This window comes from Musca domestica, unplaced genomic scaffold (assembly GCF_030504385.1).
Source record: "Musca domestica strain aabys unplaced genomic scaffold, Musca_domestica.polishedcontigs.V.1.1 25, whole genome shotgun sequence".
Lineage (NCBI taxonomy): Eukaryota > Metazoa > Arthropoda > Insecta > Diptera > Muscidae > Musca > Musca domestica.
Genome location: NW_026712277.1, coordinates 1235439 through 1259281, shown reverse-complemented (window position 1 = coordinate 1259281; position 23843 = coordinate 1235439). Strand labels below are relative to the sequence as shown.

The following is a 23843-nucleotide window of genomic DNA, read 5'->3' as shown; positions in this document are numbered from 1 at the left end:
TTGCTCCACATTGGAGTCTCTCAAAATTCTTAAAAATATAGATTTTGACACTCAGGTAGGCTTCAAAAGTTCTGTAAGAAATACTTGATTCAGGACCTTTAGGAGGTTTAAATATATATGTAATTTAAGTTCTTTGAGAGGCTTTAAAAATTCTCTAATTTTTTGGTTTTGAATACCCTGTTTAATTTCTATGGGGATGATATTTAAGGTTATTTAATTTGGTCCATTACGTAAGGCTTCGCAATTCTGTAGTTACATTAGGTAACATTTCAATCTTCTTCTTAATTTTCCTGATTTAAGTTCTTCAGGGAGGCTTTAAAAATTATTAAAAAAATATACATTTTGTGTTCTTCAAGAGGCTTGAGAAACTCTTTGAAAAATCCTGAAGGTAGGTTCTATATGGAGGCTTTAATAATTCTTGAAAATGTCCTGGATTTTGGTAATTCCTTTAAAAAAATTAAAATTTAGAAGAAAGATCTAAAATGTGGTCCTTAAGGATGACTTAAAAAAATCTAAAACATGCGCAATTGTGGTCCTTTAAGGAAATTTAGAAAATTCCTACTTTACGTCCTTCAGAAGGACTTACATATTTTAAGAGAACCCCATTTATCTTCCATAGTAAGAAATTTCAAAAGTTTTTCTATTTGGGAAGCTTTGAAACCAGTTTAAGAAGTTTTTAAAAATAATTTTATAAAAAGACGGGCTTGAGGGCCAAGTTACTTAAAAATCCAAAATGTAATCGGAGGCCATTATAATTCTTCAAATTATCCTCAAGAGCAAGTGTCCTAAAGAGTAAAAGAGGTCCTTTAATGTCATCCATCAAAGAAGTCTTAGAGAAATTTTTATAAAGCTTGAAACTTCTTCTGAATGTTTCTGATTTATATTCTTTCGGAGGCACAAAAAATTATTTAAAAAATATGCGGGGTGGAGCTTTTATGTGTCCAAAATTTTTTTTTGAAAACTCTAAAATCCAGTCCTTACTGGGGGCTTAAAAAATGTTTAGTACTATCCTTTATGAGATCCAGTACAATGCAATAACAATTCTTTGAATTCAAGAGTAAGATCCTTTAATAAGAACATAAATTAAAGTCCTTGAGGTATGCTTTACAAATCCTAAAAAATACTCAAATGTAATATAATCCTGAATTTAGGTCCTTCAGAGACGGTTTAGAATGCATTAAAATTCTTTAAGAACTCCTTTATTTAGGTCCTTCAGGGAGACTTTGAATATTCTACAAACACGTTTTTTTATAAGGCCCTTTAGGTGGCCACAAATTATCCCCTTTTGTGGGACCTCTATGAAGCTTTCAGATTTCTTTAACAACATCCTGAATAAGGTCCTTTAGGTAGTCTTAAAAATCGAACTATATTGTGCAATCTTAAAGCTTTCGAAATCCTTTAAGGCATTCAAGTTTGGGCGCCACCTTACAGGCTTTTTAAAATCAGTAAACTATTCCCGATTTAGGATCCTCAGGTGGTTTTAAAAAAATCTACGTTTGGGGTGTGTCTATGAAGCTTTTAAATTTTTTTTAAAAGGTCTTAAAATTTGTCATTAAAATGGCATTTAAGTACCAAAGCGAAAAAAAGCTTTTAAAAATCCATGTTCATAATGCCTATATGGAGCTTTAAAAATTGTTTAAAAAAGAATCTTAAATGGAGATGCTCCCCTGAAGATTTTAAAATTGGTAAAAAACGGTCTTAGGCCCCTTCCTGAACTTTTAAAATTCTTAAGAAATTCACGATTGAGATGCTTCCATATCGCTTTTAAAATCTTTAAAGCAATACACGATTGGACCTTCAAAATTCATTGCAAATACACGTGTGAGTTGCCGGCATTAGCTTTTAAAATCCCTTTGAAATCCACTCCTTAGCCCTTAAAAATTCTCTAAAATATCCTCGACTTAGGTTCTTGAGGTGGCTTTAAAAATCCAGGTATTGCATACATCTCTCAACTCTTAAAAATTCTCTAAAATATCCTCGACTTAGGTTCCTGAGGTGGTTTAAAGCCACGTTTGGGAAATACTTTCGAAGTTCGTAAAAAAACCTTGATTAGGTATTTTAAGTGAATATTCAGCATTGAAAAGTTTTTAAAACTCTTTAAAAATCCACGTTTGTATTGTCTTCATTGAGCTTTAAAATCATGTTTGGTGTGTCTCTCGAAAGCTTTTGTTTTTTGAGTTGGGATGCCTACGTGAAGCTTTTATATCCACGTTTTCAGATGCCTCCCTTTAGCTCTTCTGTCATTCGAAAAGCTTTAAAAATGCCTTATAAAAAATTCAACTTAGTCCTTCAAATTCTCCGAATTCCTTCAAATTCTCCAAATACTTTACTAACCCTTTGTTTTACGCCCCTTGGAAGGCTTTCTCAATTCTCATCATGATCCTCGATCTTAGAAAATTTTGTGTAATCCGGGTCTAGACCGGGTCTTGCAATCGGATTTTTGTGTCAAAAATGTGGTCCTCCCCCAAGAAAAAAAAATTTACCGGAATCATGGCAAAAATATCTACCTCTTGAAAAATAATAAAAAAATAAAAGTTTTTACTAAACTAGAGTTAAGCCACGAATTTTTTTCAAACCTCTAAAAATGCTGAAATTTTTCGTCAATAAAAAAATATAACAAATTAACAATTAATTTAAAAACAATAGAGAAAACACCATTTAAAATTAAAATTGAATTTTAAGATTGAATACAAACAATATTATAGAAAACTATTCTAACTATCTATTCCTACAATTTTTTCCAAATAATGATATATGTTTTGTAAAAAATAAATAAAAAGAATTTAAAAAGGTATTCGTTCTTTTCAAATTTTAAGAGGAGAATACTTTCTTTCGCTCTCCGAAACTTAACAATATTGTAAACTTTTTAAAATATGCTTCTTAAAACATTAATTTGCATATTCACCGACCAAAAGCTCTTTATCAACTCAAAGCTCTCTCTTTCCTTTTTTTTCAAAACTTGAAGAATACATATGAAGAATTATTATTCTAATATTTTTTTCTATACAAAATTTATATGATTGGAATAGCTATGTTTCCCTTGTAATTTTGTTTTTGTTCAGATGGCTGGCTGTTGATGGTAGTCCACTGCAGGAAAGGACGCTCTCTCAAATTCCCTACTCTCCCAGTTTGATAATGGTGTAATGGGTGTGACGACGACGACTTACACCATACCTTTGGACATCATGCGTACGGTGTTTTTGAGAGCTTGACGTTTATTACAGAACCAAATGCGTATAACTTCACGTTCATAGCCTAATTGATGGGCCAGGCCGGTAATTTCGGTTCCTGAAAAGCAAAAATGAGGGGAAGAAAAGATTTATTATTAACAATTTTTTTAAGTTAAAAAAAAAAAATAAAATAAAAAAACTAGAAAGTAAAATATTAAAAAAATCGTATTTCCTATGAAAGCTTTTATAAAAAAAGCTTTTTAGTTTTCTCAATAATATATTAACTAATAACAATCATCTTTACCATAAATTATTTAAATTTTTGATAGGTGTCTACTTTTTTTGGAAATTATAATCTTAATAATAATCTCTTATGTTTTGAGTTATTTTTTCTTTAAAAAAAGTAGATTTCACGAAGGAAAGCTTTTAAGCTTTCTGAATAGTTCATGTAATGAATATGATTTCGATCATAACTTATATTGGGAAGATGTAAAGCTTTTATAAAAAGCTTTCAAGTTTTTTTTTTCAAAAATTATAATATTAATAAAAATTTTTAAAATTATATTTTATAAAAACAACAATAATGGGATTTTGCCTGACGATTTTGCAACAACAAAATTATAAAAAACACAATTTGCTTTATAAAATGCTTAATCACATTTTAAGCTTTTGAAGAAAGCTAACATTTTATAAAAAGCTTTCAAGTTTGTTTTTTTAAAAATTATAAAATAAATAATAAAAACTTTTAAAATAATAAAAAAAAAAAATTCTTTATCACAGTTTAAGCTTTTGAAGAAAGCTAACATTTTATAAAAAGCTTTCAGGTTTTTTTTCAAAAATTATAAAATAAAGAATAAAGACTTTTAAAATAATAAAAATATTTCTTTATCACATTTTAAGCGTTTGAAGAAAGCTAACATTTTATAAAAAGCTTTCAGGTTTTTTTTTTTCAAAAATTATAAAATAATTACTAAAAACGTTTAAAATTATAAAAAAAATCAATTTGCTTTATAGCACTTGAAGCTTTTGAAGAAAGCTTTCTAGAAATACATAAATAAAAAATTCACAAAACATTATAAATTGAAATTGTATTATTTATTTGAGGCAAATTGTGAAATTACCACTCACCCGATGGATGGGTATTGCGCTCAAAATGAGCATTCAAAAGCTCCAAGGCTTGCGGTGTAAACGAGGTACGTCGTTTGCGTTTCTTTGATGGTTCAACGCCAATGTAATCGGTTAGATGGTTTTGGCCCGACTTGAAACGATTCCAGTGACTGCTGGGAGTAATGAATGGAAAATAGAGAGAGAGAAAAGAGAAAGAGAAAAACCAAAGTTAGTAAATCCTTAGAAACGCCACTAATAGCAAACGCTGTAGGAACTTAATCCATACTCTCACCTCTCTTCGGCCTCTTTCATCCAACGCTCGAGAACGGGTTTGATTTTCTGAGCGCTCTTTGGTGTTATATCCAGCTTTTCGAACCTAAGGAGAGTTATGGAAAAAATAATAATGTAAGTCGGGAAGAAAATCGTTCTGTTTCGTGTTTTTCTAATTTTAGTATGCGCTTCAGGTTTTGTTTTTTTCTTTTAAAAAAAAGTGCCAGGACATTGTCTGTTCACAGGGGATTTTTCGATTTTCAGAATTGTTCAATTTTTTTTTTTTGAATTGTTCAAAATAATTTCTATATTTTTATAAAAAAGCCAAAAATAAGCAAACAAGGTTTTCTTTTTGTTCTCATCAAATGAGTTGTTTTTGGGGGGAGAGAGTTAACTCTCTCCCTCTCTCTATCATTCTGTTTAAATATTTAAGTGAGCTTAAGTTATATATTTAAATATGTGTGGCAATGCCCTGGCCAATACAAAAACAACACAGCCTGTAATTTTTTATAAGTTTAGCGCATACTAAAAGTAAATTAATAATTAAACGAAAATAATTGAAAGAAAAAATATTAAATTATTGTTTTTTTTTTGTGATTTAATTACAAAATTTAACGCAATATAGGAATTAATTTTTTTTTTAAAAGCCTATCAGTAATATAAAAAAATATATTATATTTTAATGACTATTTTGAAATGCGAATTTTTCAAGATATTGAGAAAATATTTTTTTTTAAAACTGCTTAATTTTTTGGGGAAATATAAATTCTTGGAATTATTGGAAAATTTTTTTGTGCAATGATTGTGGACTGTTCTTATTTAATATTTTGTAATATTTGACAAATATTTGTAATTATCTTCAATTAAAAAATATTTCTAATAAATATAAAATTACACGACATTTTTTATTCATAAATTTTCAATAAAAATTTAATTATTTTTATAATTTTTTTAATCATATGTTTTTTTATAAAATATAAATATTTTTTTATAAATATTTTGAATAAATATAGAATTATTGAAACACGGAATTTTAATGAAGGTGGAGTTTTTTGAAAATATTCATAAAAATATTGAATATTCCAACATCAAAAAAACAATTGATGCAGTTAGAAGTTTTGAAATCAAATTGTTGAAAAATGGTAGAATTTTTGGTTGTTTTTAATTTAAAAAAAAATCATTAGTAAATATATTTTCCGAAAAATTTCATTTTGATAGAATATTTAAAAAAATATTTTCAAAAAACCAATTTTAAAAATTTAAAAGCTTCCATAAATTTGAGAATCTCGGAGCTTTTCAAAATCATCATCCGTTGAATAAATGAAAATTTTTTCTTTTCCAAAAATTATGATTCTTTAAAATCTTCTAATTAATCGAAAATTTTTGCAATATTTTGAAAATTGATTTCGTCCTATTTAAATAATATTTCGCGTTTTGAAAGCTGGATGGCCGAAATTTCAAAATTTTTAACCGTTGTGCGAGAGATACCCGTTGGGGGAGGTTCGTTCCATCAGTTTCTCATACCAGATCTTGTTTTGGTTAAGATGTGCGAAATTTTAAGACAATCAAAATCTTTATTTTACATTTACAAGAGTTATACCTATTCAAAATTTTGACCATTTACTGGGAGGGAGGTACTTGATGGATTGGGCCGATATTGTCCATTTTCGAAGTTTGGCTAGAACGGATAAAAATATTAGGATTTGAAAATATTGCACAAAATTGGATGATCTCTTCTTGTTCTAAGAAAAATTTGACGTTTTTGTGGGGGAGGCACCAGCAGGAGGGGACCTATATTGGTCATTTCCGAACTCGATTTAAGTTTGATAATAACATTTTGTAAGTGTGAACCAAATCGGATACTCAGTTCGAGAGTTATGATGCACAAAAGCCAGCCAAAAAGCTAGGCAGAAGGATGGGCGAAATCGACTTCAAATGTCCTGAAACGGATTTGGTCCAAATAGACCTAGGGTCTAAAACCGTTATTTCGATGAGTCATTTTTTGGCCGCATGAAATGATATATACCCTCTGTATATGGCTACAGAGGGTATATATCATTTTATGTTATTTCAAGGCGATCAGTAACAGATTCAAAAAAAAAAAATATTTATTAAAAAGATAGCGCCTCGAAACTTAAAAAAAATTCAAAGCTTCCAACATTTTTTTAAAATATTTAAAATATTTTTTTTTTATAATTTTAAATGTTTGTTTTTTTAATAATAATATGTTTTTGAAAACAATCAATAATCTTGGATTTTTTTTTTTTTGCTTTTCTAGACTAATTATTGTCGTGGATTTTTTTAAAATGCTTCATAAGCGGACTTAAAAAAAAATAGCACAAGCGGACTTAAAAAAAATATTTATTTTTCCAGCTAAAATATTTTAAAATTATTTAAAGGCTATCAATCGATTTAGATTTTCCAAAAAAAAAAAAAAAAAAAAAAACAAAAATATTTAGAGCCGAAAGAAAAAGGTAAATTTAAGTATCGGATTAAAAAATTAATTATACCGCGATTTTTTTCAAAATAATTTTTAAAAAATATTTTTGATATTTTTTATAACTTTTCTAGAGTCAGGAACATTAAAAATTAATTTTTAAATGTTTCAAGACTGTCAATAGTTGTAGATTTCTTAAAGAATATTTCTAATATTTAAAATTTTTTTTCTTCATATTTCAATTTAATTTTTTTCTCCACATTTTAATTTTAAAAAAATATTTTTCCAAAGCTGAAGATATTTTAATATCATTAAAAGGTTATCAATAGATTTAAATTTTCCAAAAAAAAAAAAAAAAAAAAAAAAAAAATAATAATAATAATATTTAGAGCTGAAAGCAAAAGTCCAATTTTAGTATTGGATTAAAAAAATACATGTTAGGTCTAATTATTACCGTGGGCTTTTTGAAAATTATTTTTAAAAACTAATCTTAGTTTTCGTTTAATTTTACTTTTCAATGCTGTATATTAGGATGAGTAAAAAAAAAAAAAAACTTTTATAGAATTATAAGTTATAGTGAATATTTTAAAATAATATTTTGCCTTGATTACAAAAAATTCTTAATTTCCAAGGTAGGCTAACAATAGTCGCACATTTATAAAAATATTTTTTCAAACACTGATTAAACTTTATGAATAGTTTTTATTATTGTTTTAAACACATCTTAATATCTATTTATTTTTTCTTTAATTATCCTAAATTGCGTTAAATTTTGTAAATATTTCATGTTTATTTATGTTTTTGTTTAAGTTACAACAAAGCAAACAATTAATTTTAGTATTTCTAAATTTTAATTTTTTTTTTATACTGAAAAAAATTGATTGATTCATACTTATTTTTTCCGTTTTCAACATACATGTTTTGCTGTTGAGACGAGAGTTGAGCAGCGTACATTTGTGCGGCTAATGCACTGTTTGTCATTCGTTTCGATTGGATTTTGGATTCGTGGTTTGGGGGTGTCAGGGGATTTGTGTTTTGATTTTTCGTTCGTAACAAAGCCGTAAACAAGAAGGTATGGAAAAAAAGTATACATATATAGAAAATAAATATTTTTTTTGTATTTTTGTTATTTCAATTAATTTGTATTAAAAAGCAATTAGCAATTGTTTGGTTAGTTTTGAGAGTTGAAAGAAACAAATGTCCTGGCACAATAAATAAATAACAAAAATTTTGGTTAGTTTTTTTTCGGTTTTTTTTTTTGTAATAACTCTTTTTTTGTTCTTCGGAAAGTTGGTAGTGGTAAATGAGGAACAAAAAACAAAAAATAAATAAATAACTGTTATAGAGGCTATAAAAAATAATCAGAAAAAATAATAATGTTGATATAATAAATTGTAAAAATTCTACTAATTGGTATTGTATATAAACTACAGATAAATGTAAATAATTTTTATGTATTTTTTTATTTTATAAAAAATTAGTACTAATAGGAGAAATGGGTCTGGATTTTTTTTCTGTGAAAATTTGAAATTAAAATAATTTTTGTAAATTTTTGTGCTGTACAAATTTGAAATGAAAAATATTTCTGTTACATTTTATTTTTATTTGAAAGTTTTTGCTTCACTTTTTCACAAAAAAAAAAAAAAAAAACATTTTCACAAAAAGAAAAAAAAAATATTTTTTGTTCTGGGCTGTAATCTTGTTCTGTGAAAATATAAAATATTTTTTTTTATATTTTTTTGACAGTTTTTATTTCAAATTTTCACAAAGTAGGAAATAAATATTTTTTTTGAAATTTTGAATTTTCAGAAATATAAATCATAATCAAAAAAATAAAACGTATACGTTGTGGCATTATTCATACGCCTATTGTTCAAAATACAATATTAACCATACGCTCCATATAACAACGTTTTCTTTTAAATAATAATTAAATCGACCCCGAAATGAATTTATTTTCTTATAGAATTTATTCTCCATAATTTCAAAATTCTCCTCTTGTATTAGTTTCAAAATTAAAGTTTTTAAAATTTTTAAAAATTAAATAAAAATGAAATCACAGAAAAATCTACTTCAAAAATTAAAAAAAAAATAATGACATTAAAATTTAATAATCTGTATCCTAAATGTAGGCAATGTTTTTTGTTTGAAATTTCTGAAATGTCTTACGCGTATACGTTGTGGCATCACACATACGCCTTAGATCGAAAATTAATATAAAATACAAATAATATTAATAAATAATTAACTAATGAATTAAATAATTAATAAATGATAATTAATAATTGAATCGACTCCGAATTGATTAAAATGAATTTATTTTTTTATAAAATTTATTCTCAATAATTTCAAAATTTTCCTCTGGTGTTAGTTTCAAAATTAAAGTTTTTTTTTAATTTTTAAATATTAAATAAAAATAAAATCAAAGGAAAATCTACTTAAAAAATTAAAAAAAAAAAAAATAATAATATTAAAATTCAATATCTTTATCCTAAAAGTAGGCAATGTTTTTTGTTTGAAATGTCTTACGCGTATACGTTGTGGCATCACACATACGCCTTAGATTGAAAATTAATATAAAATACTAATAATATTAATAAATAATTAATTAATGAATTAAATAATTAATAAATGATAATTAATAATTGGATCGACTCCGAAATGATTTAAATTAAATTAAAAATAATAAAATATATTGTAAAAAATCCAAATAAAATATAAAAAATTCTCCTTTCGTATTAGTTTCAAAAAGAAAATTATAAAAAAAATAATATTTGATAAATAATAATTAAATCTACTCCGAAATTATTTCAATTAAATTATTTTTTTATAAAATTTATTCTCAAAAATTTGAAATAAAAATAAAAAATTATTATTAAAAAAAGAATTAAATTTTAAAAAATTCTCCTCTCATTTAAAATTAAAATTTTAGAAAAATTATAAATATGAAATTAAAAATATGACTACAAAGGACATTTTTCTACGTTTTAATAAAAAATATATAAAAAAAAAAAATAAATAAATTTGGTTTCCACTCACCTGCATATGGCACTTTGACTGTATGCTGGACCCTCGGTAACAGATAGGGCCTGACCCACCTGGGTCTGGGTTAGGCCCAATGATAAACGTCTTAACTTAAATGCTTTGGCAAATTCTTTAATTTCATCTAGATCAATGCCATCAACCATATTAGTGGTGGCCTGATTGATGGTGGGCTCATCTAAAAGAGGGGGAAAGAGAAAAAATATTTTTTTATAATTATTTTTTTTATAAAAAAAACAATTTAAAAAAATAAAACAAAAAACCTAATCTCTTCTTAAAATTAACTTAAAACTCTCCTTAAATATTTCTTCCGGTGGAATTTTCATTTCAGAATTTATTAATAAAAAAACGTATACGTAGTGGCAACATTCATACGCCGGAGTATCAAAAATTAATATTACTCATACGTACCCTACTACAACGATTAATATTAATTAATAATAATAATAAATAAATAATTAATAAATTAAATAAATTTTTATAAAAAAAAAAATAATTAAATTGACCCCGAAATGATTTAAATTAAATTTATTTGTTAAAATGTATGCTTAAAAATCGAAATAAAATTTAAAAAATTCCCCTTTTGTGTTTCCTTCAAAATTTAAGATTTAAAAAACAAAAATATTCCTAAACAATTAATTAAATAAATTATAAATAATTACTAAATCGACCCTGAAATGATTAAAATAATTTTTAAGGTTTAAAAATTTTTTCTCAAAATTTCTTGTCCAATTATATTTTTTTTTATTAAAAATCATTAAAAAAATAAAAAAAAACCTAATCCCGTCTTAAAACTAACTTAACACTCTCCTACAGAATGTTTTTTCTGTGAAATTTCCATTTAAAATTTTCTTAAATTTTTTTTCTTTTTTCCCTCAAAATTCCTCTACTCTTTCTTGGCCAAGTACTCATCTCCTATTGCCAGCAGACGGCACAGACATGTTGCCACTCTTGCCATTTCTCTTCCCACTCATGGCCAAGTACTCATCTTACTCTGCCAGCAGACGGCGTAGACCTGTTGCGTCTCTTGCCATCATTAGGAAGCAATTTGTTAAGTATTATTTTGCTACCTTCCGTTTAAGTCGTTTACGTTGCAATTACTCAGGTAATTGTGGTAATTAAGTAAATGTAATTAGCATTTATGCCAAGTGCAAGAGAGAAAATGATGCCATCAAAGTTGAAAAATGAAGATTCAGTTGGGGTAGGTTAATTAGGTGACATCAACTCGGGATGGAGCTTTAGAATTTAATTTAAAAAAATTCACTTAAATTTAAAGACAGATTTTTTCGCAGAACCCTTTGGGGTTTTGATCTAAAAACAGGTTCACTTTAGATTTTCCACAAGCCAGACTGGCTTTGTGCAGCAAAATTTTAAGAAAATTTACAGAAAATCGGAAACAGTGCTAAATTAAGCTAGGCTTTTTATTAAGAAAATATATGCCATTTTTTCTTTGGTATATATTAAGAATACAACTTTCTTTTGTTCAGAGGCTCACAATGAAATTTGATTTAGAATAATTCTTCCTCTGACACTTATCCCAAAAAATGAGGTATAAATGGAGATTTGGACTTGGATTGGAAACATGCTAATTTAAACAGTAAAAAAAATGCAAAGACATAATTTTCACTTTTAGTACACACATTTTGAATGTAATTTTCGTAGAAATTATTATACCTAGATGTACGGTTTATTCTGAGATTGAGGGTGAAATTTTGTGTAGAGTATTTCTTCTTTTGATACCTTATGCCTAAAATGAAATTTTATGAAACTTTCAGGCGTCAAATCAAAAAAAGTCCGAGGAAAAATTACTAAAAAAATGAATAAACAATGTTTTTTATTAACATAAACCAATTATATTTTTTCATTGTACACATCGAACACAGAAATTTATTTTCTTCAGAAACTCTCAATGAAATTTGATCAAGAATAATTTTTCCTCTGACACTTACCCCAAAAAATGAGGTTTAACTGGAGATTTTGACTTGGATTGGAAACATGTCAATTTAAAGAGTAAAAATTGCAAAGACATAATTTTTACTTTTAGTTCAAAATTTTCAAATGCAATTTTCTTAAAAACTATTGCACCTAGATTTATGGTTAATTCTGAGATTCGTAGTGAAATTTAGTGTAGAATATTTCTTCTTTTAACTCCTTTCGCCTAAAATGAAATTTTATGAAACTTTCAGGCGTCAAATCAAAAAAAGTCCGAGAAAAAAATTAAAAAAAAAAAAAAAATAAACAATTTTTTTTATTAACATAAATTGATGATATTTTTTCATGGTACACATCGAATATAGAAATTTATTTTCTTCAGAAACTCTCAATGAAATTTGATGTAGAATAATTTTTCTTCTGACACTTTCTCCAAAAAATGAAGTATAAAGGGAGATTTTAACTTGGATTGGAAACATGTCAATTTAAAGAGTAAAAATTACAAAGACATAATTTTCACTTTTAGTTCATAAAATTCAAATGTAATTTTCTTAAAAACTATAGCACCTAGATATATGGTTAATTCTGAGATTCGTAGTAAAATGTTGTGTAGAATATTTGTTCTTTGGATATCTTTCGTCTAAAATGAAATTTAAGGTCATTTTCAGGCGTCCGATCGAAAAAAGTCCAGAGAAAATTTAATAAAAAATTAGGTATATTTTTTGGGGTTTTGATGCAAATATTTTTGGATATTCAGTGGAAATAGAGATTTCTTGTCTTCGGTGACTTATAGTAGAATCTAATGAAGAATATTTTCGTCTCTGACGTCGTCCTTCTAAAATCATGATTTGTTGGAGATTTTTCCACAAACTCACACAAAGTATGAAACAGTGTTATCCGAAAATCCTCCTTAAAATCTCTTTAAGTAGCACAATTGCCAACACCTCCCCCACTTATGATGCCTTACGATTCCAAGTGCTAGAACCCTATATTACCTTCAATTGCCACTCAATGCCTTCTCATCTAATTTAAAGCATTACTCATCAAGTTGTAACTCCCCAGTGTCTGTAATCATCATTATCCTTTCAAAGATATTCCCAAATTTAAGTATCATTCTTTACACCATCACGGCGCAACATTTGCTACTTCCTTGCAAAAGTTGTCAGTAATTAAACATTGACAATCGCGAGGAGCTGAAATAACACTTCGTCTTCCAAGCAACAGATGAATTATTTCTAGCTGTTTATTGAATTGCATTTTGAGTCCTTAAGCCACCAGTAACAACAACAAATAAGTACAGAGAAAACTTTAAGCATCAACAGAATAGAATTACAAAATTTTTAACTCTTCTTCGTCGTCGTCGGCTGCTGCTTAATGTCTCAATGTCTTTTAATGATGCAAATAGAGAAGCAATGAAAGGGAAAGGGTGATGCCGAAGGAGGGTGATGATTTTTGAATATCAAAAAATCTATTCAAAAACCAAGTAAACATAATAGTTAATATTTTGGAGGGCGTATACGTCTTGACAACACTCATACGCACCAAAGTCTTCAATTAATGTTAATTATACGCACACTGCTGTTGGCATTATTTATTAATTAAATAACATTTATTTTAGGCTTTCAAATTTCTTTTGATAATTTTTTTTTATAAAAATTTTAGAGAAGAAATAGATAAACGTGGACTTCCTTAAAATTTTTTTTTCAGGGACCAACTATAAACGTGTATTTTTTAAAAATATTTTTTCAAGGTCCACCTAAAAACGTGGATTTTTTAAAAATATTTTTTCAAGGTCTACCAAAAAACGTGTATTTTTTAAAAATATCTTTACGAGGTCCGCAGAAGAACGTGGATTTTTTAAAAATATTATTTCAAAGTCCACAAATAAACGTGGATTTTTTAAAAATGTTTTTTCAAGTTCCACTCATAAACGTGGATTTTTTAAAAATATTTTTTCAAGGTCCACCAATAAACTTGGATTTGTTAAAAAAAATTTTCAAGGACTAAAAATAAACGTGGATTTTTTAAAAATATTTTTTCAAGGACTAAAAATAAACATATATTTTTAAAAATATTTTTTCAAGGTCCACAAATAAACGAGGATTTTTTTAAAATATTTTTTCAAGGTCCACAAATAAACGAGGATTTTTTTAAAATATTTTTTCAAGGTCCACCAATTAACGAGGATTTTTTTAAAATATTTTTTCAAGGTCCACCAATAAACGAGGATTTTTTTAAAATATTTTTTCAAGGTCCACCAATTAACGAGGATTTTTTTAAAATATTTTTTCAAGGTCCACCAATAAACGAGGATTTTTTTAAAATATTTTTTCAAGGTCCACCAATTAACGAGGATTTTTTTAAAATATTTTTTCAAGGTCCACCAATAAACGAGGATTTTTTTAAAATATTTATTCAAGGACTAAAAAAATGTGGATTTTTTAAAGGATTCAAAAAATGTGTTTTTTTTTTAAATATTTTTTCAAGGATGAAAAATAAATGTGGATTTTTTAAATATTTTTTCAAGGACTAAAAATAAACGTGGATTTGTTAAAAATATTTTTTCAAGGTCCACCAATAAAAGTGGATTTGTTAAAAATATTTTTTCAAGGACTAAAAATAAACGTGGATTTTTTTAAAATATATATTATTTAAGATCCATAAATAAACGTGGATTTTTTAAAAATATTTTTTCAAGGACTAAAAATAAACGTGGATTTTTTTTTAAAATATATATTATTTAAGATCCATAAATAAACGTGGATATTTTAAAAATATTTTTTCAAGTTCCACAAATAAACGTGGATTTTTTTTAAATATTTTTTCAAGGACTAAAAATAAACGTGGATTTTTTAAAAATATTTTTTAAGGTCCACCAATAAAAGTGGATTTGTTAAAAATATTTTTTCAAGGACAAAAAATAAACTTGGATTTTTTAAAAATATTTTTTCAAGGTCCACCAATAAAAGTGGATTTGTTAAAAATATTTTTTCAAGGACTAAAAATAAACGTGGATTTTTTAAAAATATATTTTTTAAGATCCAAAAATAAACGTGGATTTTTTAAATATATTTTTTCAAGTTCCACAAATAAACGTGGATTTTTTTTTAAATATTTTTTCAAGATCCCAAAATAAACGTGCATTCTTTAAAAATATTTTTTCAAGACCCACAAATAAACGTGAATTTTTTTAAATATTTTTTCAAGATCCACAAATAAACGTGGATTTTTTAAAAATATTTTTTAAAAGACTAAAAATAAACGTGGATTTTTTAAAAATATTTTTTAAAGGGCTAAAAATAAACATGGATTTTTAAATTTTTTTTTCAAGGACTTCTCAAAAAAAAACTCCGTTTTTTAATATTTTACTTTCTATCATTCCTCTTCACTCCAAATACAACTGCTTTATGCACCGCGACTCTCCATCCCAAATGCATGTCTGTAACTTGATCATCTTATTTTCCTGGCATAGACGGAACCTAGCTATTCTGCGTTCTCGCCCAAAACGCCTGCATTGTTGTCTCTAAAGCATGTCATTAAAGTTGGCGTTCGGTTGATTATGCAGTGGTATGATGAGTTGTCTTTTCATGAGCCACCACTACTTTTGCCACAGAACAAACTTATTTGGAGTGAAGCGACTGTCTCTAGAAGCCAAGCCATAAAAGACAGTCGTAGGAAAGATTTTTCCTGCATTACAGTTTTAAATATGCATATAAGCACTCTTAAGACGTGAAAAACATAAGTTTTTGTAAAGCGTCAATTAGCTGTAATTAAGCACAATATTGTTGTTGTAATAGATGTTGTTGTTGGTGACATATATACACTGGCAGACGGCAGACAGTAACATTTAGTCTTACTTGGAAATTTACAAGATGCAAGACATCCACACTACACAACAAATAAATCTTGGCTAAGATGTTGAGTATTGAGATCTGGGTTTTGGAGGGTAGAAGTAGTAGATGAAGTAGTTTTTGGGAGGCAAGGTACATATCCTTGTTATTGTTGTTGTTAAGTGAAATGTTATGTTAAATTTTCACATCATGTTAATCCCTTTATTAGCTGGTGATAATTTATGTATACAATTTGTTAAGTAATTACACTTGAGAGAGATGCAAATCGAGGAGGTGGGAGGGCGGAACAAATATATGTGTGCAGGGACTAAAAAGAAAATTGGATCTTTTAAAAATATTTTTACAAGGACTAAAAAAACGGATTTTTCTAATATTTTTTCAAGGACTGAAGGAAAACGTGGATTTTTTAAAAATATTTTTTTAAGGACTAAAAATAAAAACAGATTTTTTAAAAATATTTTTACAAGGACCTCAAATAAACGTGGATTTTTTAAAAATAATTTTTAAAAAGACCTCAAATAAACGTGGATTTTTTAAAAAATATTTTTACAAGGACCTCAAATAAACGTGGATTTTTTAAAATATTTTTACAAGGACCTCAAATAAACGTGGATTTTTTTAAAAATATTTTTACAAGGACCTCAAATAAACGTGGATTTTTTAAAATATTTTTACAAGGACCTCAAATAAACGTGGATTTTTTTGAAAATATTTTTACAAGGACCAGAAATAAACGTGGAATTTTTAAAAATAATTTTACAAGGACCTCAAATAAACGTGGATTTTTTCAAAAGTAATTTTTAGGGACTAAAAGGGACCGTGGATTTTTTAAAAAGTAATTTTCAGGAACTAAAACGGACCGTGGATTTTTTTAAATTATTTTTTCACGGACTACAAATAAACGTGGATTTTTTAAATAAATTTTCAAGGACTAAAAATAATCGTGGATGTTTTTATAATATTTTTTCAAGGACTAAAGGGAAAGGTAGATTTTTTAAGAATATTTTTTACAAAGACCTCAATTAAGCGTGGATTTTTAAAAAAATATTTTTACAAGGACCTCAAATAAACGTGGGTTTTTTTGAAAATATTTTTACAAGGACCTCAAATAAACGTGGATTTTTTAAAATATTTTTACAAGGACCTCAAATAAACGTGGATTTTTTTAAAAATATTTTTTTCAGGACTGAAGATAAATGTGGTTTTTTTAAAAATATTTTTAAAAGAACCTCAAGCAAACGTGGATTTTTTAAAAATATTTTTACAAGGACCTCAATCAAACGTGGGTTTTTTAAAAATATTTTTTACAAGGACCTCAATCAAACGTGGATTTTATAAAAATATTTTTACAAGGACCTCAAACAAACGTGGATTTTTAAAAATAATTTTTCGACAACCAAATATAAACGTGGATTTTTTAAAAATATTTTTTCAACAACCAAATATAAATGTGGATTTTTTAAAAATATTTTTTCAACAACTAACTGAACTGAAGGACTGAAGATAAACGTGGACTTTTTTAAAAATATTTTTTCAACAACTAACTGAACTGAAGGACTGAAGATAAACGTGGACTTTTTTAAAAATATTTTTTCCAGGACTGAATATTAACCTGGAGTTTTTCAAAATATTTTTGAAAGGACTATAGCAAAAATTAATTTTTGGAGTTTTTAAAAATATTTTTTCAAGGGCTATAGCGAAAAGTGAATTTTTTAAAAATATATTTGCAAGAACTAAAGCGAAATGTGAATTTTATAAATACTTTTTCAAGGACCAACAAAGAAAATCGTGTTTTTGTAAATAAAAATTATTTTTAAGGACTATTTTTGAGGATAAAAATAATTTGGACTATTATTTTTCGGACTTGAAATAACCATTGGGCGCCATTAATATTTATTAGAAAAATATTTTTGGGATGAAACCCCTCAAACGTCCTTTTATTTTTCCCAAAGAAAAAGTTCCTTTAGAAATTCCTTCCAAGCATTTTATAATTCTTATAAATTTCCTAGAGATTTTCCTCACTTAAAAGGAAACCTCATTTAACCACAACCGCCGTCGAAACTTTGCCCCTAAATACCTTCATCGAAAGAAGAAAATACAAACGGAAAAAAAAAAATTTAATAAAGTTTATCAATTATGGCTCTAAAATATTTACCAATTGGCCATTAACCTCTTGGCCATATGGCCTGAACTCAGGCAAAATCAAATTATCGATGTACGGGTATTTTTTTCATGATTTGCCTTTTTTCAGCAGACTTCTTTTTAAGCGGTGGTCTTTTTTGTTGCCATCCACACACACACATAAGTATGCACTTAACTGGAAGTTTGATTGTTGGCAATCACACCCCCATACATCTGTACATACAGACATACATACATACATATGTGTATATACACATTAATCCAATCAATACAAATACCAAAACTGTAATGAAAGCTAAAATAGTTCATTCAACAGAGAAAAATAAAAAATCCCACCTCCCCATCCCCCCCCAAAAAAAAAAAAAAAAAAAAACACAAAGGGTTGGGAAAAAAACCCAACCAAAATGAAATCCAAACTCACACAAGTATCATTTGCATATTTCACTAAGCAAATGTTCTCTCATTGCCTCCGCTTTACACCCCTTCTCTGCCCCTGCAACTACATAACCATTATGGCGCCCAACGTAAAAAAAACCAAGAACTGAAAATCCATAACCATAATTAAATATAACTAACCCAAAAAAATATAGCATTTCCGCATACTTAACGAAGGTGAATAATGGACTCTCATAACATCATGAGTTCGAATGATGTTGATGAGTGAAATAATTGAAAGAAAGAAAGGATATTTGCCCCGCCATATGGGAAATGTGGAAATTTGGAATTATTATTGGAGTGCGGTCATAGCGAAGGGGTCGTCATATTTGTAATCAAATATTTTTGCACTTTTTTTGACTTCGTTGTGATTTCATTAGAAAAATATGCAATTAAAAAAATATTTTTTTAGCTTTTGTTGGCTACACAAATTAATTGTGAAGAGCTATGTGCTTAGAGACTTATCGGAGATATTTTTAAATTTGGTGGGGTAACGGGTGGGAAGAAACTGATGATGTCTGATTTGGGAAATAGAAAATGTCCTTCAAGAGATCTCTAATGGATGCAAAACTCAATTAAATGTGGAATATGAGGAATTTTTAAACACGACAAATTCGTGAAAGGAATATTTTAAGAACTAAAAAGGAACGTGGATTTTTTAAAAATATTTTTGCAAGGACTAAAAAGGAACGTGGATTTTTTAAAAATATTTTTGCAAGGACTAAAAAGGAACGTGGATTTTTTAAAAATATTTTTGCAAGGACTAAAAAGGAACGTGGATTTTTTAAAAATATTTTTGCAAGGACTAAAAAGGAACGTGGATTTTTTAAAAATATTTTTGCAAGGACTAAAAAGGAACGTGGATTTTTTAAAAATATTTTTGCAAGGACTAAAAAGGAACGTGGATTTTTTAAAAATATTTTTGCAAGGACTAAAAAGGAACGTGGATTTTTTAAAAATATTTTTGCAAGGACTAAAAAGGAACGTGGATTTTTTAAAAATATTTTTGCAAGGAGGTGGATTTTTTAAAAATATTTTTTTCGAGGACTAAAAATAAACGTGGATTTTTTAAAAATATTTTTTTCGAGGACTAAAAATAAACGTGGATTTTTTAAAAATATTTTTTTCGAGGACTAAAAATAAACGTGGATTTTTTAAAAATATTTTTTTCGAGGACTAAAAATAACGTGGATTTTTTAAAAATATTTTTTTCGAGGACTAAAAATAAACGTGGATTTTTTAAAAATATTTTTTTCGAGGACTAAAAATAAACGTGGATTTTTTAAAAATATTTTTGCAAGGACGTGGATTTTTTAAAAATATTTTTGCAAGGACGTGTATTTTTTAAAAATATTTTTTTCGAGGACTAAAAATAAACGTGGATTTTTTAAAAATATTTTTTTCGAGGACTAAAAATAAACGTGGATTTTTTAAAAATATTTTTTTCGAGGACTAAAAATAAACCTGGATTTTTTAAAAATATTTTTTTCGAGGACTAAAAATAAACGTGGATTTTTTAAAAATATTTTTTTCGAGGACTAAAAATAAACCTGGATTTTTTAAAAATATTTTTTTCGAGGACTAAAAATAAACGTGGATTTTTTAAAAATATTTTTTTCGAGGACTAAAAATAAACCTGGATTTTTTAAAAATATTTTTTTCGAGGACTAAAAATAAACGTGGATTTTTTAAAAATATTTTTTTCGAGGACTAAAAATAAACCTGGATTTTTTAAAAATATTTTTTTCGAGGACTAAAAATAAACGTGGATTTTTTAAAAATATTTTTTTCGAGGACTAAAAATAAACGTGGATTTTTTAAAAATATTTATTCGTAGCCTAAAAATAAACGTGGATTTTTTAAAACGATTTTTTCGAAGACTAAAATTATACGGGGATTTTTTAAAAATATTTTTTCGAAGGTTAAAAATAAACGTGGATTTTTTAAAAATATTTTTGCAAGGAAAAAAAAAATAGAATGAGGTTTAAAAAAAAAATATTTTTGAAAGGACAAAAAATAAATTGAGATTTTTTAAAAATATTTCTCCAAGGACTAAAAAGGAACGTGTTTTTTTTTAATTATTTTTTCAAGGACTAGAAAGGAATTGGGTTTTATGAAGATATTTATTCAAAGACTAAAAAGAAATTTGGATTTTATAAAGATATTTATTGAAAGACTAAAAAGGAATTTGGATTTTATAAAAATATTTTTGAAAGGACCAAAAAGGAACGTGGATTTTTTAAAAATATTTTTTCAAGGACTAAAAAGGAACGTGAATTTTTTACAAATATTTTTTCAAGGACTAAAAAGGAATTTGGATTTTTTAAAAATATTTTGCAAGGACTAAAAAGGAACGTGGATTTTGTAAAAATATTTTTTCAAGGACTAAAAAGGAACGTGGATTTTTTTGAAAGGACTAAAAAGGAATTTGGATTTTATAAAAATATTTATTTATATAAAAGGAAGGAAGGAACATAAAAAAGAACATTGATTTTTTAAAAATAATTTTGCAAGGACTAAAAAAGAGCGTGGGTTAGGATAATAGTGCATAAAAGTGCTGATATTATGGTCCTTTTTATAACCTCAGTCCTATGGCAAGAGAGGGTATATTTCATTTGATACGGCCATCGAGGTTATGTTTTTAGACCCTAGGCCTCTTTGGACGAAATCCATTTCAGGAAATTTGGAGTCGACATTGGAGGTATCTTTGGACGAAATCCAGGACGTTTTAAGTCGATACCACTCCTTCTGGTACCTCCCCCACAAAGGGTCAAAATTGTGAATAACCATGAAGCTCATAAAACCCGAAAATGACATTCGATTCCATTCAGACTTGGTACATCTCAATATTTCCATCAACACAAGATCTGTTATAAAGAGGTATCGGGTCATTTCTACTGATACCTCCCCTCCAAAGGGTCAGTTCCGAATAATCAAAACAATGATAAAATCCGAAATAAGCATCCGGTTCTCTTCATATTTCACACATCCCATAATTTCAACTAACACAAGATCTGCTGTGAAAATGGGATATATCCACTCCCTCTGGTAACTGCCCCACAAAAGGTCAACGTTTTGACTATCCAGGAAGCTCCTAAAACGCGAAATCAATCCACTGCTACTTTTTAACTGTTGATGCTAATTTCCCCCCAAATTTCCACCCACCATAATAGCCTTATCCGATTATATAGAACTTCAAAAATTGAAAGGTGTATGTGCGTTAATTAAACTTTAAAATATTTAATTCCAGCTAAACTTTTGACACTACACAATTATGGAGGCTAGCAAGGATGCTCAATATGCACACACACAAACATATATGCAGGTGATGAGAGGAGGTGGGAAAAGAAGAGGAATATTTGACTTATTTTGGAAAAGTTTTCAGAAACGTTGTGGCTTGATGTCAATGATGTCTATATCTTTATCTTTATGGTGTCAAATATAATTTGAATAGACTTAGAATTTAGAGAGATGCTTAGAAAAAGACCAAGAGAGGGAGAAATAGAGAGAGGGGGTAGCAGGGAGAAATTGAAAGGGAGAAAAATTCAAAGAAGTAACAGTGGAAGAATATTTATTCTTAAAAATTACAAATTTTTGAACGAAAGAGAAAAATAAAAAAATTCCATTGGAGTTAACAATTGATGCGATATGTAAGGTAACTGTTTCTCTCTCTCTATATCCCTCTCTCAGCCTTTCTCTTTGCTTCCAAATTTTTATAATTTTTTAAAGAATATGCGAAAAAATCCATTAGAGTTGGCTATTGATGCGATATGTATCTCTCCGTCTCTCTCTCTCTCTCTCTCGATTTATCCCTCTCTCAGCCTTTCCTTTTGCTTCGAAATTTTTATATTTTTTAAAAAAAATGCAAAAAATTCATTTTTTTAAATATTTTCACGAGGACCTCATATTTTTACAAGGACCTCAAATAAACGTGGATTTTTAAAAATTAATTTTCAAGGACTAAAAGGAACCATGGATTTTTTTAAAAATATTTTTGCAATGACTAAAAAGAAACGTGGATATTTTAAAAATTAATTTTTAAGGACCAAAAGGGACAGAGGAGATTTTAAAAATATTTTTGCAAGGACTAAAGAATAACCTGTATTTTTTAAAAATTAATTTTTAAGGACCATAAGGGACAGAGGATTTTTTAAAAATATTTTTGGAAGGACTAAAAAGAAACGTAGATATTTTAAAACTATTTTTACAAGGATTACAGTTAGCTATTGTTGCGTTTTGCAATGTATCTCTCTCTCTCTCTCTCTTTATCCCTCTCTCAGCCTTTCCTTTTGCTTCAAAATTTTTATGATTATGATTTTTATGTTACAATGAATCCTGGCCTCTAATTAAATCCAATTAAAGGACTATCCAAAAAAGAATATATTTTTCCTACCGCATATTATCCTTAAGATCCCTCCTTAATTTCTCCCACATCTCCCCCACTGTTCGCCACATTAAAAGTTGCTGATTACCTTGGCAACCTCTAATTCCATTCAACTCTTCTCAATAATGAAAAAATGTTGAGTTGATGCTGTTGCTGCGGCTGCTGTCAAATCCTTTTTGCCATTGGAAAAGTTTTTCACAAAAATAATAATCTTTTGGCGAATTTTCGCAACAAAATTCTAATACTTTGCAAATTGCATTTTTAGCGAGGAGGCAACAAATTCTTCGAAGAAAGAAAAATACAACAAAAAAATATACAACAACACCATTATCCTTGTCATCAATGAATGAAACCACCAAATCTTGCTGCAAGGCTTAATGTCACTCATATGTTAAGAAGTGAAAGCAAGTGATGCATAGGTATAAGGAAGAGCAGAGGAAGAAGCTCCTGCTAAAGAAGAATTAGCTTAGGAGTGTAATTGGAAATTAGCCGTAGATAGCTAAAAGTTTACCTTTTGCCAAACATGTCAATATAGTTTAGTTTTTCGGAGAAGCGTAAACGAGAAGCTTCGCAAGAAAGTTACTGGAGACTAATGAAGATAGTTTTCCTTGGAGGGGTTTATTGTGATGTGAGGAAGCAGAGGGGAAGGGGGAGAGGGGGATTTTGAGGAAATTCGCAAAACTTCAATTTTCAAATTAACAACAACTAATGAAAAGTTACAAGAAAATTGGGGAAGATTTTGGAGGGAGGCCAAAAAGAGAGCGAAATGGGAGCTATTCTATGGAAAAAAGGGGCAAGACGTCATATTCCAAAATGAGGACTTCAAAAAAAAAAAAAAAAAAAAAGCCGAGGGACCTTCTTTATAGCAAGAATGCTAATAGGTTCTTTTATAGGACAGATATAATGACACCTTCTACAGACAGTAGATCCAGCGAATTTTCTAGAATAAAGGACAAATAGTCTTATATAGAGAGAAACCTCAGGAATCTTCAACAGAAACTAGAAGACCAATAGGGTTTCTTTCTTTTTTTTTTCCTTAAAAAGAAACCCTTGAGGAAACCCAGAAAAAGACT

The 23843-nt window shown here is 27.6% G+C and overlaps 1 protein-coding gene across 5 annotated transcripts in view; it reads right to left on the bottom strand.

Moving 5' to 3' along the window:
• Positions 1-2927: 2927 nt before the first annotated feature.
• The window catches only part of LOC101900955 (platelet binding protein GspB), a 30769-nt gene continuing 9853 nt past the window's right edge, over positions 2928-23843 (bottom strand). The window contains exons 5-9 of one of the 5 annotated variants that reach the window (XM_059123738.1): positions 10024-10204; positions 7901-7954; positions 4570-4653; positions 4299-4450; positions 2928-3288 (exon numbers count right to left, since the gene is read on the bottom strand). In XM_059123738.1, coding sequence (XP_058979721.1) covers positions 3164-3288; positions 4299-4450; positions 4570-4653; positions 7901-7954; positions 10024-10204 — 596 coding nt within the window. In that variant the 3' untranslated portion in view covers positions 2928-3163. Of the gene's footprint in view, positions 3289-4298; positions 4451-4569; positions 4654-7876; positions 7955-10023; positions 10205-23843 lie in introns of all 5 variants that reach the window. The other 4 variants (XM_059123737.1, XM_059123741.1, XM_059123739.1 and 1 more) reach the window with 4 other exon arrangements.